General features: G+C 50.5%; 1 protein-coding gene across 2 annotated transcripts in view; it reads left to right on the top strand.

Annotated features, from left to right (window-relative positions):
* Nucleotides 1-20,096, top strand: part of ERI3 (ERI1 exoribonuclease family member 3) — a 130,500-nt gene that overhangs the window by 80,615 nt on the left and 29,789 nt on the right. For both annotated transcript variants that reach the window (XM_048313661.1, XM_048313663.1), the window contains exon 7: nucleotides 12,683-12,782. In XM_048313661.1, the coding sequence (XP_048169618.1) occupies nucleotides 12,683-12,782 (100 nt within the window). The remainder of the gene's footprint in view (nucleotides 1-12,682; nucleotides 12,783-20,096) is intronic.

The following is a 20,096-nucleotide window of genomic DNA, read 5'->3' as shown; positions in this document are numbered from 1 at the left end:
AGGGATGGGTTCAGAGGGCAGCTGAAGGATGCTGAGGGGATGAGATGAGTGTTCCATGACCCCACAGCTCTGTCCTTGTGCCATGGCTGGGTGGGGGTCATCCCCCTGCTACACATGCTCAGTAATGTTGGGCAGAGCTCCTGGGATGTGCTCCTCGGGTCTCGTATCATCAGCAGGCAGCAAGGAGGCAAATCCTACTAGTGTTTCCCGGCTCGCTGACAGGGAAGAGCCAGCCAAGCCACAGAATCTGGGCCTCAGCAGTGGCAAGCAGTGATGGCCCCTTCCACAGGGAGCAGGGCCCAGGGGCATCCATGTGTCTGCGTGTCACAGCCCTTCCCAGCGCCTTACAGGAGAACTGCAGACACAGTTAAAAGCCATAATCAGAGAGTGTCCCAGCTTGCCCAGTAAGGAGACCCTGCTTGGCTGGCTGCAGGAGAAGGTGGTGGCTCCCTGTGTCCTTACAGGAGCCCAGTCTGGCTGGAGGTCAGTGAAGCCTGGTGGCAGCAAAGAGCTGTGGAGGTACCTTAAACTCTCTTGGAAGACATGAGTTGAGTTCTTGAGGACCAGAGCCCTTCATTTCTGTCAACTGTGACATGATTTTCTCTGTCACCTTCTCAGGACTGTAACATGGTGCTGGTGCTCCCTTTTCAGTCCAGGTAGCCAGTCCTGCCCCAGACTCCTGCCTGGCTATAGCTGCTGTGGGTCGTCACCCCATGCCTCCTTTAATAACCTCTTCTCAAGACCTTGCCATGTTCTCCTTACAGGTCCCTTTATTCTCTGCTTTCATAACCTCTCTCCAAACTGATTCTCTCATGATGTGCTGCCCAGCCCCTCAGACCATCTCCTTCTGTTTGTTCTTCCATTGAAATTAGGGAGCCTCAATTTTGCTGCTGCTGCCCCAGCAGGCTCTGTCCTAGCTGGGCTGCTTGCTTGGTGTTCGCAACCATCACAGCTCTTAGAGGCGCCTCTGCTTTAACCTCCTCAGTCTTAACCCTGACCTGAGTCAATAATCATGAGGAAGAGCTGCTGCTTAGATGATCCAGTGTAAACTCTATCTTTGATTAGACAGGTGTCATCCCTAGCCGCTGGCACAGCAGCACCTTGTTAGCTTTCCTTGGTGTTCCTTCACTGCAGCCATGAGAGCCTCCAACGCGGGCAGGGGATGGGCTGCTGCCCTAGTAATCTTTATTGATCTTTTCCCTGATGTCTTGTGCATTGTATTTCTTGCTTTTCTCTCGTTCTTCCAGCTGCCTCTCCACTGAGCAGCTTTGCATCTTGTGGGAGTGCAGAGAAGCTCTGTTTTTTTCAATTCTTGCAGAGCAGTAGCACTCAGAGGCTCCAACCGCTGTTAGAGTGTTGCTTTGCAGTGAAAACTTGGGTTTTGCTCCTGCCTGTTTGCTGTCTGGGAGGAGGAGGTAAGAAGGAGCAGGGCAAGTATCTCCATGCTCCTCTGGTCTGTTGTGGATGGACCAGTTTCTCTGCATTGTGCCAGACCTGTTTTAGAGAAGGTCATGTATCTGTCCCAAGAAGACCTGACCTGGTGAGCATGAGAATGGAAGGGGTTGTAGGATGTGAGCTGAGGGAGATGTGTGATAAGACATGCAGGATAGAAGTGGTGAGAAGGTCCTGCAGGATCACTCTGATTTCTTTCCTATCCTCCAGGGCCTGGGTTTTACAAACAGGTTATGAAACTGAGATGTGAACATGCTGGTCACCCGGCATCCGTCTCTTGCTGCCACCTTGCAAGCACCTAACCGTGGCAACAACAGGTTGTGGAAACCAGACAGTTGAACTGCCTTGTCTGGCACCTGCACTGTGAATGGATGTGTAGTTGCACATCACCTCCCGCATGCTTTTCTCTTGGTAACCTGTCCGTGGGTCTCTGCCCTCTGTGGTCCCATCCTCCCCATCTGGCATGTTTGTGCACAGCAGCTGAACCATCTCCAGAGACGTCCTTGCCAAAAATGTCCAGACCACCATATGCTGAAACATGCTGTGTGTGGTGCAAAGGAGCAGTATGTCTGCTCTGGACAAATGGCTTTATTTTGCACTGGGAAAACTGGAGTCAAAATGTCACAGCAGTGTTTTGCACAGGAATAGATTGTTCCATTCTAAAGGGCAACAGTTCTGTCACTGGCTTTTACTTTGTGGTTCCCAAGCAGAACTGTTCCCACACAGTGAAACAAGACAATATTTTGGCTTTTCCATCCTGGCTTAGGATGAAAGGTAATGTCTTTGGTCTTTCAGTGGGGTGGACGCAGTTTCCCACCCTGTTGCAGCAAGAGCACACTCCCTGCTAGGAGGCAAGGATGAGTCCCAGGGATGTGTTGCTTCTGCTTTCAGCACGTTTGATCCAGCCCGTCTCTTTCAAGGTGTGTGGAAATGAGCTACAATCTCATCATTCCTGCGGAGGCTTCTCAGAGGAGATAGCAGAAGGGTCACAGCGCCTCTGGAAATCTCCCTTCAGGTGATGTGCCGTCGCATTTCACAGCAGACAGACAGAATAACCTTTAGGGCATGGTAAGAGGCAGCATTTTGAACTCTGAGCTGGGGAGCTCAGGAGCTCATTTCTCTGACACATCATCTGCGTCCCTGCCGGTTCCTGCATCCCCCTGAAATACCTTTGTCCTAATCCATCACTTCCTTAGCTGGAATTTAAAAAAAAAAAAAAAGCTTGAGAGTTGGTCCCTTGTGTGCTGGCCACACAAAAATCAGTCTCTCCTGCAGAAATGCACCCAGACCCTCTGCTGTGGCAAATTTTGCCTTAATTTGGGCTGATCTCAGTCTGTGTGGAGGTGGGGGGCTGCCCCACCAGGCCAGCTCCTGGCAGAAGAATAGCTCTCCTGCCCTCTCTCACCTTTCCTGCATTGCAGCCTCAGTACGTGGGTCCTGAGTTGGGTTTTTTCCCCCCCAGATTTATCAGTTGCAGTCATGGGGAGATGAGTGGGCTGGAGCCAGGTGAGCTGGGGTACCTGCAGGCTAGCACAGGCTGCCCCTACCAACCAGAGGCTGTGCAGCACTGGGAGGAAATTGCTGGCTCTCCCTCCTCCCCACTGTGGAGTAAATAATGGTACTTTTTATTTAGCTATTATTTCCCAGTGGCAGATATCTCCTCGGCTGTCTGTTTAACTATCTTTATCTCGCCCTCCTTCTCTGTTTGATATAGTTATAGATAAACAGATAGCTACCTTATTAAATAACATGTTTTAAGAGACCAGTGGTATGGTTAACATAATGCAGCAGCTGTTGATTTGTCTTTCACTGTTGGTTTGTTTTTTGTTTTTTTTTTCTTAAGGAAATGCTTTAAATAAGGGATACTTCATCTATTAAAAAAAATACACTTGTAGCAGCTGCTAAGCCCATCCATAAGCCTGCTTTACGTTGTATTTGTGATGGGACTGACAGTGCATGGAGGAGCCTGATTATACACAATTCCATTTTAGCAAGCCCTGCGATGTAATTTCACAGGGCGATCAGTGTTTGAATGTAATAGCAGCCTGTGCTAAGGTGTCAGAATATTAAAGGCGCTAATGGAAAAGCTCCCTGGTACACAAGGGGGACAGCATTACAGGAGACGTCGCAGATGGCTGGACACTAAACTAATGGGGCAGGATCCAAGAAGGGAAAAAAAAACTAGAGAAGGGAGAGCTCACGGGAGCACGGGCACCTGCTTCCCTCTCACACGGAAATTAAACAGCGAGCGAGGGAGAGGCGAGCGTGTGCGTGTGTAAAGATAGAAATTGAGGGGGGAAAATACCCCCTCTTGAAAGGCTTGAAGATTTTGACAGCAAGCCCAGTGCCAGCTTTGCTTGGGAAAGGCTTGGGGTTAGATTAAAGGGGTGTGTGTTTGGGGGACTGTGGAGAGGTCTGAACATCACAGCCATCGTCTGGCCCTGGAAAGAGAAGAGTGATGGATGTTACCCACCCTATTGTAATATGGCAGAACTGCAGCTCTCTTTGGTGGTTGTTCATCTCCAGTTAAATCCAGGGAGGGTGAGATGTATCCACCTTGCAGCTTCCCTGACAGCTCAGCTCTGCAGCAAGGTGCATCTGCTGGGGCCCTGTCATGCTCATTTCTGTCCTCATGTATCCAGGGGCTGAGGCTGGGTCTGATTAAGGGGCAATGTCAACATTTTCCTGTTTTCCAGCACAGTTAGAGGCATCTTCTCCCTCCCTGTGAACCCCCAGTTTCCTCAGGAGCAGCCAGAATTGGACCGATCCATCCCTGTCCGTATGGAGAGGCTTCTGTGCCTGTGGTGAATCATCCATGAAGTGCGCTTGTGGGTTTTCCTTGGTATCATACCCAGCTTCCCGCTCTGCTGGCCACAAAGCTGCGGTAGGGAAAGGCTTAGCGCTGCTTTCCTGCTTGAATTGGCCCCACAGGGGCTGCGGTGGTCGGGGGATAGCACTGCAGGATGTGAGCCTGTCCTTCCAAGGCTGGAAGGGTAAATCAGCCACGTGTAGGTACTCCCTGGAAGCTGTCTGCCATGTCATCATGTGTCTGCCTTTCAGGCACTAATCGGGAGCTGCTGGTGTATCTTAGTGCTGGGAGCCAATGGCGTACATCAGAATAACCCAGCTTGGGTCTGTCTCCCTGCAGTGCCTCCAGGAATGCAGGGACACCATGAGAAGTCAGCCCTGCCACTTGTCCCAGACCAGGAAAGGCACTGGGCATGTGTCGCCCAGGCCCCCTGGTCATGCTAGCAGCCCATCCTTGGGCTGCTTTCTTGGTTGTTTTATGGCTCTGCTTGTCACCTGTCCTGGGCCAGAGCTGGCTTGTGCACACTCCAGCTCTATTTCCCAGCCCTCCAGGAACCCAGACCTGTAGTTTTGTTTTGCTTGTGACCAAACCCAGGGCTTTGACCCAGATCTCCATGGTATTAACCTAGTGTGTCGCCAGCCGCAGAGCACACCGCAGTCAAGAACATTTTATCCAGGATAATCCGTAGCCTGGGAGCAAGGCAAAGACTGTTCTTGTTCAAACACAGGGAAATGTGAAGCCTAAACCGCTTGGCACTTTGACACCCTGGAGTCAGGCACACCAGCATGTTTCTGTTGCAGCCTAAGCCAGGTGCATGCTAATCCCGCACGGCAGCAGGGACACCTTCCTGCTGCCTGATGGGACCACAGCATCCAAATGCACCCTGGAGAGGGGCTCTTGGTGTCTGCAGGGTCCATCCTACCCCTCCTGAAGTTCAGAGGAGTTTTGGCAGTGAATTTGTACAGCTGTGGCTGAGTTGAGATATTGCCAGGACACAAGCAGGATGAGGCTGCTCAGATGTGTCTGAATGGGAATAGGCAAGGCAAGAGATTCCTCAGTTTCCCTTTTGCAGAGCTCCTATGGACAGAGCTCTGATGGCATGGGCTGCTTTTAGTAAGGAGAAAGCACATACAGTTGTGCTGCATCCTCTGCATCTTCTCTGACATCTTGATGCCTTCCCTTAAGCTTGACCTGTCCTCCTCCCGCAGTTTGGGGGCAACTTGCCCTCTGTAAAGCATTTCCCAAAGGTGAGCAGAGCCAGGCAGTTCCTGTGTGCCCAGCGCTCACCTTTCAAAAAACAGACCATTCATCTTTTTATTTGTTTAATTTACTCCTCGATGTGAGGCATAAAGTTGTTTCTGTTCTAACAAGCAGCTTTGCAAATGGACTGAAGTGGACACCAGCTGTGCTTGCTAAAGGCTCCCCGCATCCAGGACACAAGGGAAGCTGGCTGTGTGGCACTGTTCTTTGAAAAGCCCTTGTGTGAAGAGGGCAGAGTACCAGGCAAGGCCCCAGCATCCTTTTAGCAATGTGAGAGGATTTTGTCCAGATCTCATCCTCTCACTGGCAGGAATTTCCAGTTTTCCCTTACTTTCACCCAAGTGGAGCCCTCCCCCCTGCATGGTGTCCTCTTTTTCAGTGTGTCAGCTGCCCTCCTACTCCCACAGCTCTCAGAGGTTTTGTGCTCTGGAGAGTGATGTTCCCTGGGAAAGGGCACTGCTCCCTTCTTCCCCAGCATCCTTCTGTGCCCAAACCCCAAATAAACCATATCCTGCAATGGCACTGCAGGTATATTTGGCAAAGGACAAAATGCTTTTGTCACCCCCACTCTGTAATGATTGGCTTAGGTTCACAGATGCTACGTTGGGCAAAAGTTGTTTTTGTGCACCCAATACCACTTGTGAGTGTTCTCAGTGCACTGAGAAAAACTAATTAAACATGAGTGGTGTTGATGCTGTACCTGGTCAGTCTGGAGGCCCCTCTTGCCACTGTGTTTGTAAAAATTAAATGCCTCTTATTAGTGGCGCAGCAGAGGTCTCTAATATGCGTGGACAGAAAGGCAGGGATGGATGGAGTTGGTGTCAGGGCAGCAATTGCTTATCGTGCCTTATCTGGGAATATGAAACTGTATTGCATGACATCCAGAGGCAGGCTGAATAGATATGCCAATTCATCTCGAGCCCGGGCTTTGACAAGCTAGACTGCCCTTGTTGAAAGGCATCAGTCAAACAAGAGCTGCTGGCTGCTTTTCCCTTTTTTATACTTTCTCTCGCTCCCGCGCTCCCTCTCCCTCTCTCGCTGCCTCCCCTCCCTCCACCTCTTTTTTCTAAGCTTTTTCCACACAAAATTGAAAAGCTTTGGAAATAATAATAATAAAAGCCCCCCAAACTAATACCATTTTAAGTACACCCCCCTCCCTCCCCAAATGGGATTGATAAGGAACCCCAGTGTATGAAGGCATGTTTAGATAACATTGAGAATATTATAGCGAGTGAGAGAAAGTAGGGGAAAAGCTTCCTGCCGCGTCTAAGCCGGGAAAGGCGACGGCACCCTGGCTAATACGAGTGTTTAATATTTGATGTGTTGGGATAAAGCAGGATCACCTTCGAATTGAATTGAGTGTCAGAATGAGAATCTATTACTGAAATTCTTGTGTGATTTGACAGCAAAGCAGACGATGTTATTCTTCACTAGTTACTGCAATCTTCTCCCCTACATCACTTAAATATTTTTTTCTTTGCTTGAGTAAACACACATTATCCTTTTTTTCCACCTCCCTTTCCTTTTTTCTCTCCCTCTTTTATACTTATTTTTTTATTTATTTTTTTCTTAAATCAAACCTGCCTTCCACAGGGCTGATGGAGTAGATTGTTATTTCTTTATTTGTCCTATTAAATGGAATTCCTGATCATTTAATCCTGCTTTTGTAAGTGATTTAAAAATACTTGAAAAGCTGTGAATGTGGCAGCACTTCTGACTAAACTGCTTAAAAGGGACACATTACACCTGGGTTTAGCTCCTGCCTCCTGACAGCTAGCAAGGGTAGCAGGCTCCAGTGCTGCCAGAGCCATCCCGGGCTCCGTGCCTCCATCCTGCCAGGCAAGCTTTCCTCTTTGCCCTCCCTGCGACAGAGGAGCTCCGCTGTTGTCATCTGGGGCTTGGCAAGCTGCTTAGTCATTACCTGCCTCTTCTTTAATTGCATTCAGCCCTGTGCAGGAGCCTCCTACTAAATGATTTGGCAGTGGGGTCAGCCCCTCAGTGGTGTTACATTTGCCTCATATCATGCTGGTAAATTTGCTTGGCAAGAAATCCCAACAAGAATTGTCCAGTTCCCATTCCTGGACTGGCGTGCAATTAAAATGGGAACACCCTGGAGCCTCCAGTGTCCTGAGTGCTGTTCAGGGATGTCCTGCAAGATACACCCAGCCCCAAAACCTTACAGTCACTAAAAACATTTCAAACTATGTTTAAAAGCCCACTTAGTCATAGACATGACTGCTTTTTTTTCTTCCCACCATACAAGCTAATATAAAACCTCGACACCTCATTGTGGCAGCAGTGGAATAAGGGGAGTTAGATGGGAAATGCTTATTTTGGGCGGATCCAGTGCACAGCTGACATGACAGGAGGAGGAAGATGCTTTTGCTGTTCCAAAGACATTTTCTCTGTTGCAGAAATGTCAGGGGCTTCACCTTGGATCGGGCCATCAGCTGTGCCCAGCCTGATCCTGAGGGAGCACAGCTGGTACCTGCTGCTTGCCCAAGCTAAGGGCAGCTGGGAGTTCTCACAGCTTCTTTCTGTCTATTCAAAACAATGTATTTTTCAGGTGTCTTTTTGAAATTCTTAATGGAAACTTTCAGCAAAACCCACCACTTTTCTTATTCCGTAGCACCCACCCTTCAGCATCTTCTCAGACTGCTTGAGCTCCTTTACTCCTGGGAGGATTTTTTTCCGAAAGGAAATATTTTCTCCCTGCCTGAAAGTGTCTGTATTAATATTAAAATTGCAATTAGCAGATGAAACATAGCATATAAAACCTCTTGGCTGGACATGTAAAATAAAATGACAGAGTTGCCCAGCTGGTCAGAGCAGGACATACTCTGTGCCAGTCCTGGCAGTTCTTGCTGCCATGGTTTGTGAACATGCTCATGCCATTGCAAAGCACAAAGGTCCGCTTCCCTCCTGCCCTTCAGCTAAAGCGTCCAGGGTGATGCAATGCCAGCAGCTCTAGTAGAGGGCAGAGGGGCCAGGAGCTGGCCAGCAGGTCACAGCATCGACAGGTGTGGAAAGAACAAGGCTGGCTCTGCTGACAGAGCTCCAGCAGCTCTGTGAGGACCGGCTCTGTTCCTGCCTCTGCATGTGGGGAGGATTTGTGGGGCTCCCTTATTCTGATCTCTGAACAGGTGCCTGTTTATATGCTGTGGGGTGTTTAATTTTGCCTTAACGTGACTGCCAAAACACCAGTTTTTGTGAAGTGTGCTGGGCACTTCCCCATAAATAAATGATGGAGCATTATTCAGTTCACTTAGATCAATACATCAGCTTGACAAGTTCTAGTTCTGGGAATTTTCTGACCCCCTGGAACATCTTCTCTGCAGCTGTGCTGCTTACAATACATGGTGTGCAGCCTAAAAAAATTCCAGGGAGCAGCGCATCAGGACCCAACTGTGCTGGTGCTACCGCCTTGCTGGGGCACTGATGTGCACTGGGATTGCAGCAAGGACAGGTGGGCCAACCTCAGTGCCAAACTGCACAAGCAACCAGCACCATGGGACTGCCCAGCCTCGCTGGCACGCTCTCTGTCCCAGTGCAGGGGACCATCTTTGTACTGCAGTGCTGTCAGAAATAGGCCACGGAGCTCTTGTTTCAGGCTCTTTGCAGTCTGAGGCAGATGCGTCATAGCTACTGGGAAGGTTTGTGACCTGGTGCAACAGGAGGTTGGTTTCAGACCTTTTTAGCTCTGTTGTAAAGCCAACCTCAGATGCTGTGATTCTGCGCATGCGTCATCTCCATGCCCCATGTTTTATCCCCACTTCTGGTTTTTGGATTTTCTGCAGGGTATGTGAGGTGCAGGTTACATCATGACCTACCTCCCCACACCAGCACTTGTTTAACAAGGTGTGGATTATCCATGGTGCTGGCTCTGTGCATGGAAACACAGTATGTTCCTAATCTCCTGCTGCTATTAGCTCACATTTATCACAGGAGTATCTGCTTACCTTTGATTCGAGATCCCTCCATCGGGGACGCAGGGCGGTATTTATCTGTGAACTGCTGTGTATGCCTATGGGATTGTATAAGTAAATAAATATAATTAATAATCATCTGACTTCAGAGCAGCATTGGCAGGGAGGTAAATGTAGCCTTCACAGAATTACAAACAAAATCAGGAAAAAAGGAAAACCTTTCTAGGAGATGGTATGAATGGAAATAATTGTATTCGGGCTGCTTGAAAATTATTCTGTAAACATTGTTTGAGTGGTTTTTAGCAGATCAGAAATACTGAGTTTCTCTCTAAATCAGAATTTTGGCCAGAACCATTTAAAAATAGCTTTTTAAAAGATGGCTGCATTTTTATCAATTAAAATGCAGATAAAAATTAAAAACCACAGGGTCCTAGCCCTGCTTCAGTGTCTGACCTAAAAGGGAGCAACCCAGTCTCTGCAACACCAGGACTGAACCAGAGAGACGAACAAAGTAGTGCAATTTCCTCACAGAAAGGGTTTCATGGCATTTTTTGAAATCCTTTGGCTTGCAAGAAAACCAGGGGCATCTCAGACTTTCTCACAGTTTGCCATCGGGATAAGCACTGAAGGGACAGGGGTCTGCGCCACTGTGTGGTCACAGAGCTGGCAGGAACGTGGTTGACACCAGTGTCCCAGCAGCTCCAGTGAGCCAGTGGCCACGGCCACCCCTGCGGGCTGGGTACCCCGGTGTTGGGGAGCCACTGGCGCTTTCTGCCTCGCTTTAACAGTCAGAAGAAGAACTTTCCTGTTTAAAGATTAAACGTTGTCTTTAAATATTAAACAGCAAAGCTCTTCGCTCTTGATTGTGTGGCTGCTGCCAGCAGGCGGCTCAGAATTGCCACTTTTAATTTAAAAACTTTATTTTCCAGCGCAGCCCAGCAATGGCTCCTCCTCTCGGCCAGCGGTGGCTGATCTCTCCCCTGCCTTCATCCCTCCATCACCGCTGCCTGCACTTCCCTCTGCCTGCAGCAGTGACGGTCCCTGCCAGCCCCAGAGTGTGAGCAGCCTTGTCTGGGACTGATCAATGCCCCTGGCACTTCCTTCCAAAACCCCAGGAAAAACAATTAAAACCCGATCGATCCTGCAGGCAGCTTTGAATATGCATAAGTGCACACTTGACCTTCAGTGGTCAGGCCAACTTCCACCCCGGCTGCTTAGGTAGTTTGCTCAGGTATTGCGGCTGTACCGAATGACCTTGATCAGGAAAGCAGAACGCGATGCCGAGATGGGCCCGGTGCTGATCCGGGGGCTAGGGCACACGCTGCCAGCTCCCTGCTGCTGCTGCTGCTGCTGCAGAGCCAGGGGAGGCAGCCTGGGGTTGGCACTAACACCCAGCTGCCAGGAGCTTTCCAAAGCTGTCCCCGTAGCTTTCCCGGGATCCTGCCAGCCTCCCGCTGTGCTCCCTCAGTTGCTTCTGGCCAGAGTCCAAGGGACGTCTGGGCTGGGAAGGCAGCCTACGATATGGGAGCTCCCTGTGCAGGGACACCCCTGGTCCTTCCTCATCCGGGGATGCCGCTTCCCCAGGGATGGCACTCACTGCTGTCAATCCACTGGTGCTGAGCGTGGGAGCTTTCCTATGCTCTGCCTGGGTTTGCCCTGTGGGATGAAGCCCAAGTGGAACTACTTCTGCCACCCGGCAGCTGGGTGGCAGGGTTCCACCCTGTAGCCCAGCCTCTGGCTCCCCCCACCCTGTCCTGGCCAGCCTGCATCCTGATCATGGCAGTGAACATACCAATGCGTGTTTGTCGAAGGCAAAGGAAACCTCCCCGTTGTGTACACAAAGTGTAATTTCAGTGAATTATGCATAGACTTAATTAGGAGTTTTAATTGCTAATCATCTCCCAACAGGATTAGCAATGCTGTCTATTAATTATCTGTGGAGCCCTCTGTTTTGCTAAGGCAGGAGTAACAAAGCAGCATGAATGGCTACGTGGGCCACTAATAAATTAACTCCCCCAAGCCCTGTGGCTCCCGGGGGGCTGCCAGCAGCAGGGGCTGCACAGGGGCTGGACCTGCCTGTTCTAGACAGAGCAGCAGGTAGCAGAAAAGAGGGGCAGCAGGAGGTCCCAGCAGCAGGCTGGTGGGCTGGTGGGGGACATCTCTCAGCTCTGCTCACCCAGTTCATCCCCATTCCTGCTGCAGAGAGCATTTCCCTGGCATTTGCAGCCTGCGGAAGGTGTCTACAGTGCCCTGCCACACTGTGGCTGCCGTTAGCGATGATTCCCTGCTGCAGGAGGGAGATACGGGCTGCTGGATTGACCTGATCTCATCTGGGGACAATGGCCCTCACGGCAGCAAAGATAGTGCCAGCATGAGCAATGCTAAGCCCACGCACCCTTCTTACTGCTCACAATGCGTTCTGAGCTTAATTCCTCAAGATGAAGAAGATATGTGGCTGTCAGGCTGTAATTACAGCCGTGCGTGTGACATAGAGGCCCAGCTGCTTTCATGTTTGTATTGTCCAGTGGGTTTTTGTGCTGCTTGGGCTCCCAGCTGCCTTGCTTCTCCTGGAAGCCCTGCCGGGGGATGCATACCCTCCGGGTATGGAGCACGTTCCCTCTGGCCAGACTGCAGGCTCTGTGCAGTGGGGTGAGCAGTGCTGGCTCCCAGTAGGATTTGTGCCAGTGATGGAGAGCACTGAGGCAAATAGGGCTTGGGGTGAAAGGGAGAGGGAGCTGGGAGGGCTGTGCTTGCCAGAGGGGAAGGGGCCTGCTGGCCAGGCCAGACTGGGAATGAGCACCTTTTTCCAAATCCCCTGACTTGTGTTGGCGGCCCTGTTAAGGCAGGAGTGGGTGGATGTTTGTGGAGCATCTAAAGGACACGGGGGATGAGCTCAGAGCCCCTGGCTTCCCCCCCACAGCATGGCAAAGGTGGCCTTGAGTGATGCAAATCCCTCTGTCACAAGGATTGTCAAGTGTACAGGACACCACCAGAGGCTCTGGACACCTCTAAGGAGCATCAAGTGGGACAGGGCAGGGCGAGAGTGCTTTGTGTGGGCAACTCCAGGAGAGCTGCTGCAAGGGTGACGTGTGGGTCCACACTGAACACAGTGGGCACAGACACACACCAGCCCCTGAACACAGACCCATGCCAGCCCCAGGAGCAGTCTGACCTGGGCAAGTACAGATCATGCCTGCACATGGGCTATGTCTGACCCTCTGCTTCTCTCTTCCAGGCGTACAGCTTTGCCATGGGGAGTTGGCCAAAGAACGGGCTCTTAGACATGAACAAAGGACTGAATCTACAGCACATAGGGAGGCCTCACAGCGGGATAGGTGAGTGATGCTGCCCCGTGCCGTTCCCATCCCTACAGCTGCTGCCCTGGGTGTGTGGATGTGCCTCAGCTCCAAAACATTGTCCAGTCTGGGGTGCTGAGAACCAGCCAAAGGGCTGCAGAGTCCCCACCTGGTGGAAGGGATGAAGATGTGTCAGGGCAGAATGGACATGTGGATGACGTGCCCTCAGTCCATTGCGCATGCCAGTGTGCCAGACATACCTGCCTGTGCCCCTGGCTGGGGAGCTGCTTCCCTCCTAGACTGCTCTAGCAGTACTTCGGTTGGGGTTGGATGTGGGCAGCACCAGGTGCCTGGAGCACACCTGGTGGTCCCCAGGCTGGGTGGAATGCTCTCCCTGTTGGACCAATTCTCCAGTTGCTCTGGATGCTGCAGTCCTTGGAAAGGAGGCTGTGCTACCTGGCTTGGGAACTGGCTGGAAACACACTGCAGAGTGAAGATGCTTGATCCCAGCTGGAGAACTGAATCATCGTCCTGTTTGCTCACACGTGTGATGAGTTTCGTGGTCCTGCAGCATGCTCCAAGATAAACTGATAAACAGTGCTCTGAGATAAACAGTGGCAGAGTTCCATGTATCCCCCAACTCCTCTGCACCAGGGATCAAAGTGATATGAGGGAGACCTGGCCCAGGACACTGAGGCCATGTATCTGCCTGCTGCTTAACACTGGGGATGCAGAGCTGGTACAGCAGCAGGCTGTGATACGGGCAGGAGCTCAGATTTACTGGGCTGGAGACAGGACTGTGACTCAGGGCTGCATCACTCTTGTCTGTCCTGTTTCTCTGCAGAGCAGTAGACTGCCTCTTGGAGACCTCTTGGTCAGGTATTCTCTCGGCCTCCCAGCCTTTCATCCACAATGACTTTTGAGCATTAAAGTTTGCAAGGAGGTATGATTTACTTGGAAAAGTCACTGGCTACCTGGGCCTTGAAGAGGCTGTTTAATATTGTTTCAAGACTCTAACCATTAAACTCTCCAATCAATCCAAGTTAAGGAGATGAATTATTTAAAGCTCACCAGCTTTTAATTAGCAAGCTCCTTTTGAACTATGGATCTGGTTGCATTATTGACAGAGGTAGCATTAAAATTTGCTTCCCTGCCTGGGAGCAGATTTGCCTGGATTGTGTTCCATGTTGGGGGGGATCATGGGCAGGGAGCAGGAACTGCAGGAGTTGTGTGTGCATGTCCTGCTCTGAGGACTTGGGCTTTTTATGGGGTTTCCTGGTAGATGCAGAGTTGGTTTCTGCCTCATCATTCCTCGTTTTATTTATGTGATGAGCTCTCTTGTTGCTGTCATCCCTTACTCCAACAAAGTGCCCCATCTCTGGAGTATCATCTGTCTGCTGTTGGTTTCTGCCCCTTTATCTCAGTGCTGTTGTCTTGCACAGTTGTGACTCCTCTGCCTGTCGGAGTTCAGGGATTTGCTGTTCACGTCCTCCCCATTCCAGTCCTTTAGGAGGGTTTTGCCAAACTCCCTCTGTGGAGGAGCTTTCCCAACTCTCCCCAGTACAGGGTAAGCCATGGGCTAATTGCCCGTGGAAAGCGAGGCCCAGCAGCCAAGCTCCCTTCTTGCAGCTCTCCATCCCAGTGGCAAACCTGCCTTTCCCACACTGCTTGGAAGGGGTTTACATGGGTGCTGTGAAGGATGCCAGGCCAGCAGTGTGACGGTCTCCATCTCCTTGGTACTGCCAGTGGTGCACATGTGCCCTGTGTGTTACAGCCTGCTGGCTGCTCCGTTTGGGCTGGCTCCAGAGCAGATCTGTCCTGGATGTCTGCAATCCTCTGCCTGCAGAGGTGGTAGCCACTGGCACCGTGTACCTGGTGGCTTTACCACAGGCTGAGTCCCCCAGAGTGAGCTGGAGTTGGGGAGAAGAACTCCGCCTCCCAGCCAGCTTGGGACCACCAGGCACAGCTGCTGTCAGGGGTGCTGACTTCGTGGCTTGGTAGCCCAGTGTCCCTCTGGGAGAAGGCTTGGGGCAATGCTGGTGTCCAGAGACATGCCTTGCCTGGCATTGTTTTCAAAGAACCAGCTTCCTGGCTTTCTGGCCACTTCATTTCCCAGCCTGGCCTTGGCATGACTCACGTGTTGGTTCTAGTGACAGCCCAGGAGGTTCCCCAAGCCAAGGGCTGAGGAGGGACTGCTCACTGCAGAGGCAGCTCATCTTCCTTGGGTCCAGCCTTGCTGCCTCATCCTGGAGCTGGCATCAGTCATCCACAGCCAAGTCCTTCTATACTGGCCACTGGGACTGGGTACAGTCATCCCAATTGCTGATGGTCACCCTGTGGCCTGAACAGTCCTTACCTATCTCTTTTTCATGCTTTCAACTGCCCATGCTTCAGTGTTGGGAGGAGTCATCCATCCCTTTCCCTGCCCAGGGCTGCCCTTCCCTTCCCTCTCTGACTGTAAGGAGCCTTGCTCCCAACACAGCCCAACTTCTCAGCTGAACAAATGACCCCTAATCAAGGACTGCTGCAGAAGGAAGTGGAGAACAGTGAAGCCTGCCAGCCTCTTGCTGTCCACAGTGAGACAGGAGCTGGCTGTGGATCTGAGGTTGGTCACATGCCATCTAGAGCTTCCCTTCTCTGTGCTCAGCCCTGGAGTGCAGCAGTGTTGAGGGAATGTTAGGGAGCTGAGAGGAGGCTTTCTGGGGCATCCAAGGTGGGGTCAGCCTCTGATTTTCACGGCCCTCGTGGGTCACTGATGGCCAAAAATCTGCAAACCAAAGAGGGCTGAGAAGGGAGCAGCAAGGAGATTTGTTAGCCAGTCTCACCAGTTTCACAGATACTGTGCTGTGTAAGTGTCTGTGTAGCTCCTTTCCTGGCAGTCTGGGGAGCGATCCAAGGAGATGCAAACATTCCTGTGAAGCCTCAGCTTGCTTATGCAGGAATGCACAACACGGATATTTCCCTTCAAAACTGACAGAAAAATTGCAGTGGATGGCCACTTGTTTTTGCAAACAATTTGCAAAGAATTTTGCCATCTTGCCTGATGGATTCTGTATTGCTTTGTTTTCAAATCACTTTCTGTTTCACTGTCTCAGCAGGTATCTGTTCCAAATCCCTGCACTTGACATGCTCTGGGACCAGTCCTGTTCTGTGCTTCATCTTCTTTCCTTCACCATGTTCAAAATCTGCAGAGTTCAGGGTGCTCAACACCTGCAGGACCAAGGCTGGATTCTGGATGGGAACCACCTTAGTGCACACAGGCAGGATGGGCTCGTGCCACAGCACAGTGGAGTCTCCCCACATGCCCTGGGACACACAGCTGCACGTACAGCAAGTTGCTGCACAGAGCTCATGTTCTAGTTTTTGTCTGGTTTCTATTCATGGGCAAGTGAGCTGCAAAGCTTATCGAGGGGCTAGAAGAGTGATTTGTGTCCCCAAATACACCAAAATGTATCTGCATACACTGCAAATACAGCTGCCTTGGGGTGGGATGGGTGCAGGTCTGGTGTCATTGTGTTCTTGCAGGGAAAAGGTAAAGAAAGGGGGAAAATGTAAATATTTCAGGATAAGGAGATGGAAAAGTTCTGCTCTACAGAGTGAGGAGGCAGGAATTCCTTGGGAGATCAGAAAGGAGCAAAAGGGGTGTGAAGCCTATTCTTTCATGCCCTTTCTTAGGTTGATATTTCAGCTCTAAGGATTCCTTCTGGGCTGAATGTGGCCCTGACTGGAGAAGACATTTTTATGCACCTTCCATCTCTTCTCTAACACAGGTTAGATATGTGTCAGCTCCAGTGTGGGCTGTAGAATCCTGGGCTGAGGAACTTTTCTTTGTCTGCTGTTTTCTTGGCCCTCAGCAAAATGAAGTTGAGTCTTGCCAAGAAGTGACTCAGTCTTACATATATGGGGACATTGCCATTCTTGACACATGTGTTTGAGGCGGTGCTTGCCAAAAGCAAGCTGCAGCTTTTAATGGGAATCTTGGCAGTCGCATGCAAAGACCAGCATTCACAGGCTCCACACCAGTGGAGCTGGGCACCTGTGTTGGGGTCTCTCTGCTGAGAGTCAGAGACTCACACAAATCAGAAGGATTAAAATCCCAGGTTTTAGTTGTGATTTCAATCACACAGCAGATCACCTGCATTCAGAAATTGATTTTCTTCTGATTTTGCCCTTTTTTTAACCTGTTTCCCTGAAAAAAGGTCAAATTTTACTGAACAGCACCTATCAAACCAAGTGCAGCTTTCCTTACCACTGCCCAATTGTTAAATCTGGTTATTCTTTTACTCATCAAATACTCTATTTTTGCTACATTTATTTTGATCGATTATGTAACATGATATGCCTTTAGTCTTAGTTTTTAAATATTTTTTACATTAGAAAAATGGTGAATTGCTATTTGTTCTTGAAGAGTTGGTGATTAAATTAATTACTCATGATTGCTCTTTTGGATGAAAACTGTAATGCCATGCTAAAGTACCCCAGTGGTAGTTTGAATTGATTTTATTAGGAAAATCCTCTTTCCTTTGCAAATATTCACTGCGGAAAGAAAAGTAAATTTCAGAATACTTTCTAGGTAAAAACACCTGGTACGTGAAACCAAAACAAGAAGTGATCAGTGAGCTGAAGGAGTGTTTCTGGAAAACAGCCTTTCAAGATATTAGAATGAGTACATCTCATCCTCTCTCACCTTAGTTGGTTGGTTGGTTTGTTTTCACTGATTATGGAAAGATAAAAGACAAACCTTCTTTTTTATTTTCAGTCCTTTGTTGTTTCTCAGCTCTGAACAAGCCAGTTCTTGAACTGAAAATACACCAAAACCAGCAAAAAGTTTCCAAAACTGCACGAGTAGCAGCTTCTGCTGGGAAAGTTTTTTTCTCATTTGTCAGCTCTGCTTCCATCTCCAGTGCATTGACTGTCTTTAAAACATGACATTACTCCTGATCTTTTTTGAATCTAATTGAATGTAATTGAAGCTTTAAAGTTTAGGTTTTAGCACACACATTATTGTGATTTTAGATTTAGTCATAAATGTCTGGTTTGGGGTTTGGGTTTTTTTCTTTTAAGGGGAAAGAGGGTAACCAGGCTGCTGTGTCTCTTGCTAGTGAACCCTCAGTACCCATCCCAGGTGACCAGGAGATCTGGTCCCATAGCAGCACCTGTCTTGACATGGTGCCCTCACTGGGCTGTTTTACACCAGCTGACATAATCCTGTGAGCTCCGAGCCTCTGTGCAAATGGCTTCACCATCTTCCCTGTTCCCGCAGTTCCCCTGGCTGGGGCGGTGCCATGCTCCCTCCGTGGGGATCTCTGCCCATGCCAAACAGAAAAGCCCCACCTGCCTGGGCAGGTCAGCAGCCCATGCGGTGAGTGACCCAGCAAGCCACTGTGCTTTCCCGGCTGCATCTCTCTCTTTTCCTTTACCGATTGGAAATCTCAGAAGGTTAGAGTGTGATATTGTTCCTGATCCAGAGCATTAATTAGGCCTCGGAAAGAAGAAGAGGAATTGCGTGTTTTTAACAGTGAGGTTAATGGGATGCTCGCAGAGTAGACAGTTTTAATGAGCTTCAACTCGATGTGCAGTGAGTTTACTCTTTGTGTTAAAAGGGTCACACTGCAGTAGTTTGATGTGGATTGTCTCCTGGCCCCCAGTGTCATAGGTGAGCGTCTGTCAGAGTCCAGTCAGAGCGCATTTACTTAGTGACACGATTCTAATTAACTACCTCGAGCTGCCACCGCCGCGGGGAGCCGGGGCAGCGCCTGCCAGGGTGCCTCCTGCCCGGCGGAGCCATCCTTCTCTCCGCCGCTCCGCCCGCTCGGCCCCGGTGGTGCTGGGCTGCTCCCCGCGCTGACATTGAAGGAGAGGGCGGGCCGGGCCGCGCTCGCTAAGTGCGGTGGCAGGTGACGGGCCACCCGCCCTAATGGGGACCTTGGGCTGTCAGCCCCAGCTCTCCCCGCTGGAGCTCGGCGGGGGCTGATGAGGCTGTGCCTCGCCCTGCAAGGTGCTGGAGGTGTGTGGTCCTAGCAGCTTGCTGGCCTTATTTCAGCCTCCTCTCACTCTTCCTTGCTTTCCTTCCCTGTCTTTCCTGCGTCTCCCAGCATCTGTGGGATCCTCGGTCATCCTTGGTGCCCACTTGCCTCCTCTGCATCAGGGCAGGGGGAACAAGGAGGTGGACAGCATTTTGCGAAACTCCCCTTCGTGTTTTTGACCACTTTTCATGCCACCCCATGTGGCAGAGCCAGTCCCACTCTCCCTGTCCCTCCCAGGGTGTGGGAGAAGCCCCAGAGAACCCTGTGCTCCCCCAGAGCAGGCATACGCCGTTCTTTTTCAGTTCTGCGTTTCTCAGCGGAGGTGGCACTTGCACGGCACCGTCCTTCTGCTGAGTGATCCTGAGAGGGAGAGCTGAGAACGGGGCTCACTCCTGCAGAATGGGCCGTGGGACTGCTTTGGGGCACTGCCCCAGCTCAAGGCAGAAGGGGAAGGACTCTGAATTAAATAATTAAAAGAGACTTAAGTAAAAATCAACAGAAATGTCACCAAATGAGCAGTGTCATTTTGAATTAGCACTCATAAAGGTCAGGCGGATCCAGAACAGGTGGAGTGGCTGCGTGCCGGGTGTCGCGGCCAGGCGGCATGTCCCGGTACCCAGGCAGGGTGCAGGGACCAGCACAGCCACTCCGGGGCACCCGTTGGGCCGTGGGCACAGGGACAGAGTGGCTGGCGGGTGGTGAGGGGTCCTGCTGTGAGCCCCAAATCCCTGAGGAGCGGCAGGGAGGGAGGGCCAGCCGGGGCAGCCGGTTAGAGGACGAGCAACTGTCAGAGTCCAGTCAGAGCACATTAACGCGGTGACATGATTCTAATTAACTACCGTGAGAGGTGTCACAGCTGGAAAAGCAGTGAGCAGAGACAAGCTTTTAAAAAAAGAAAAAAGCAATGTGACAGTCTTTTTTTTTTCCTCTTTCTTTTTCTTTCTTTCCCTTTTTTTTTTTTTTTTATTTTTTTTACTCTTGTGTGCTCTCTCCCCTCCATGTGGGAGTGGATCTAAAGATAATTAGGATGTCTGGCTGCCTGGGAACCTGAGCCGGGGCTCTTTTGCTTTCAGTCATTTAAGTTTTCGACATCTCTCTGAAGGGACTTGGTGGCGCAGTGGATTACTGCGCGCCAGAGTGACAGAACACTCTTCTAATCGTAAACCCTTTTTAGAAAGGATTCTGCTCTCCCTTTTTCCCCTGGAGCAGCAGGGGGTATGTTCTGATCACTGCAGCTCTGTTCCCATACACGCTACAATGGGAAACTCAAGGTCTTTCAGCTGTTTCCTGCAGTTAACAAAGGAGGCACAGAAGAAAGAAAGGAAGG

This window comes from Corvus hawaiiensis, chromosome 9 (genome assembly GCF_020740725.1).
Source record: "Corvus hawaiiensis isolate bCorHaw1 chromosome 9, bCorHaw1.pri.cur, whole genome shotgun sequence".
Classification (NCBI taxonomy): domain Eukaryota; kingdom Metazoa; phylum Chordata; class Aves; order Passeriformes; family Corvidae; genus Corvus; species Corvus hawaiiensis.
This window is presented reverse-complemented; position numbering and strand designations above follow the sequence as displayed.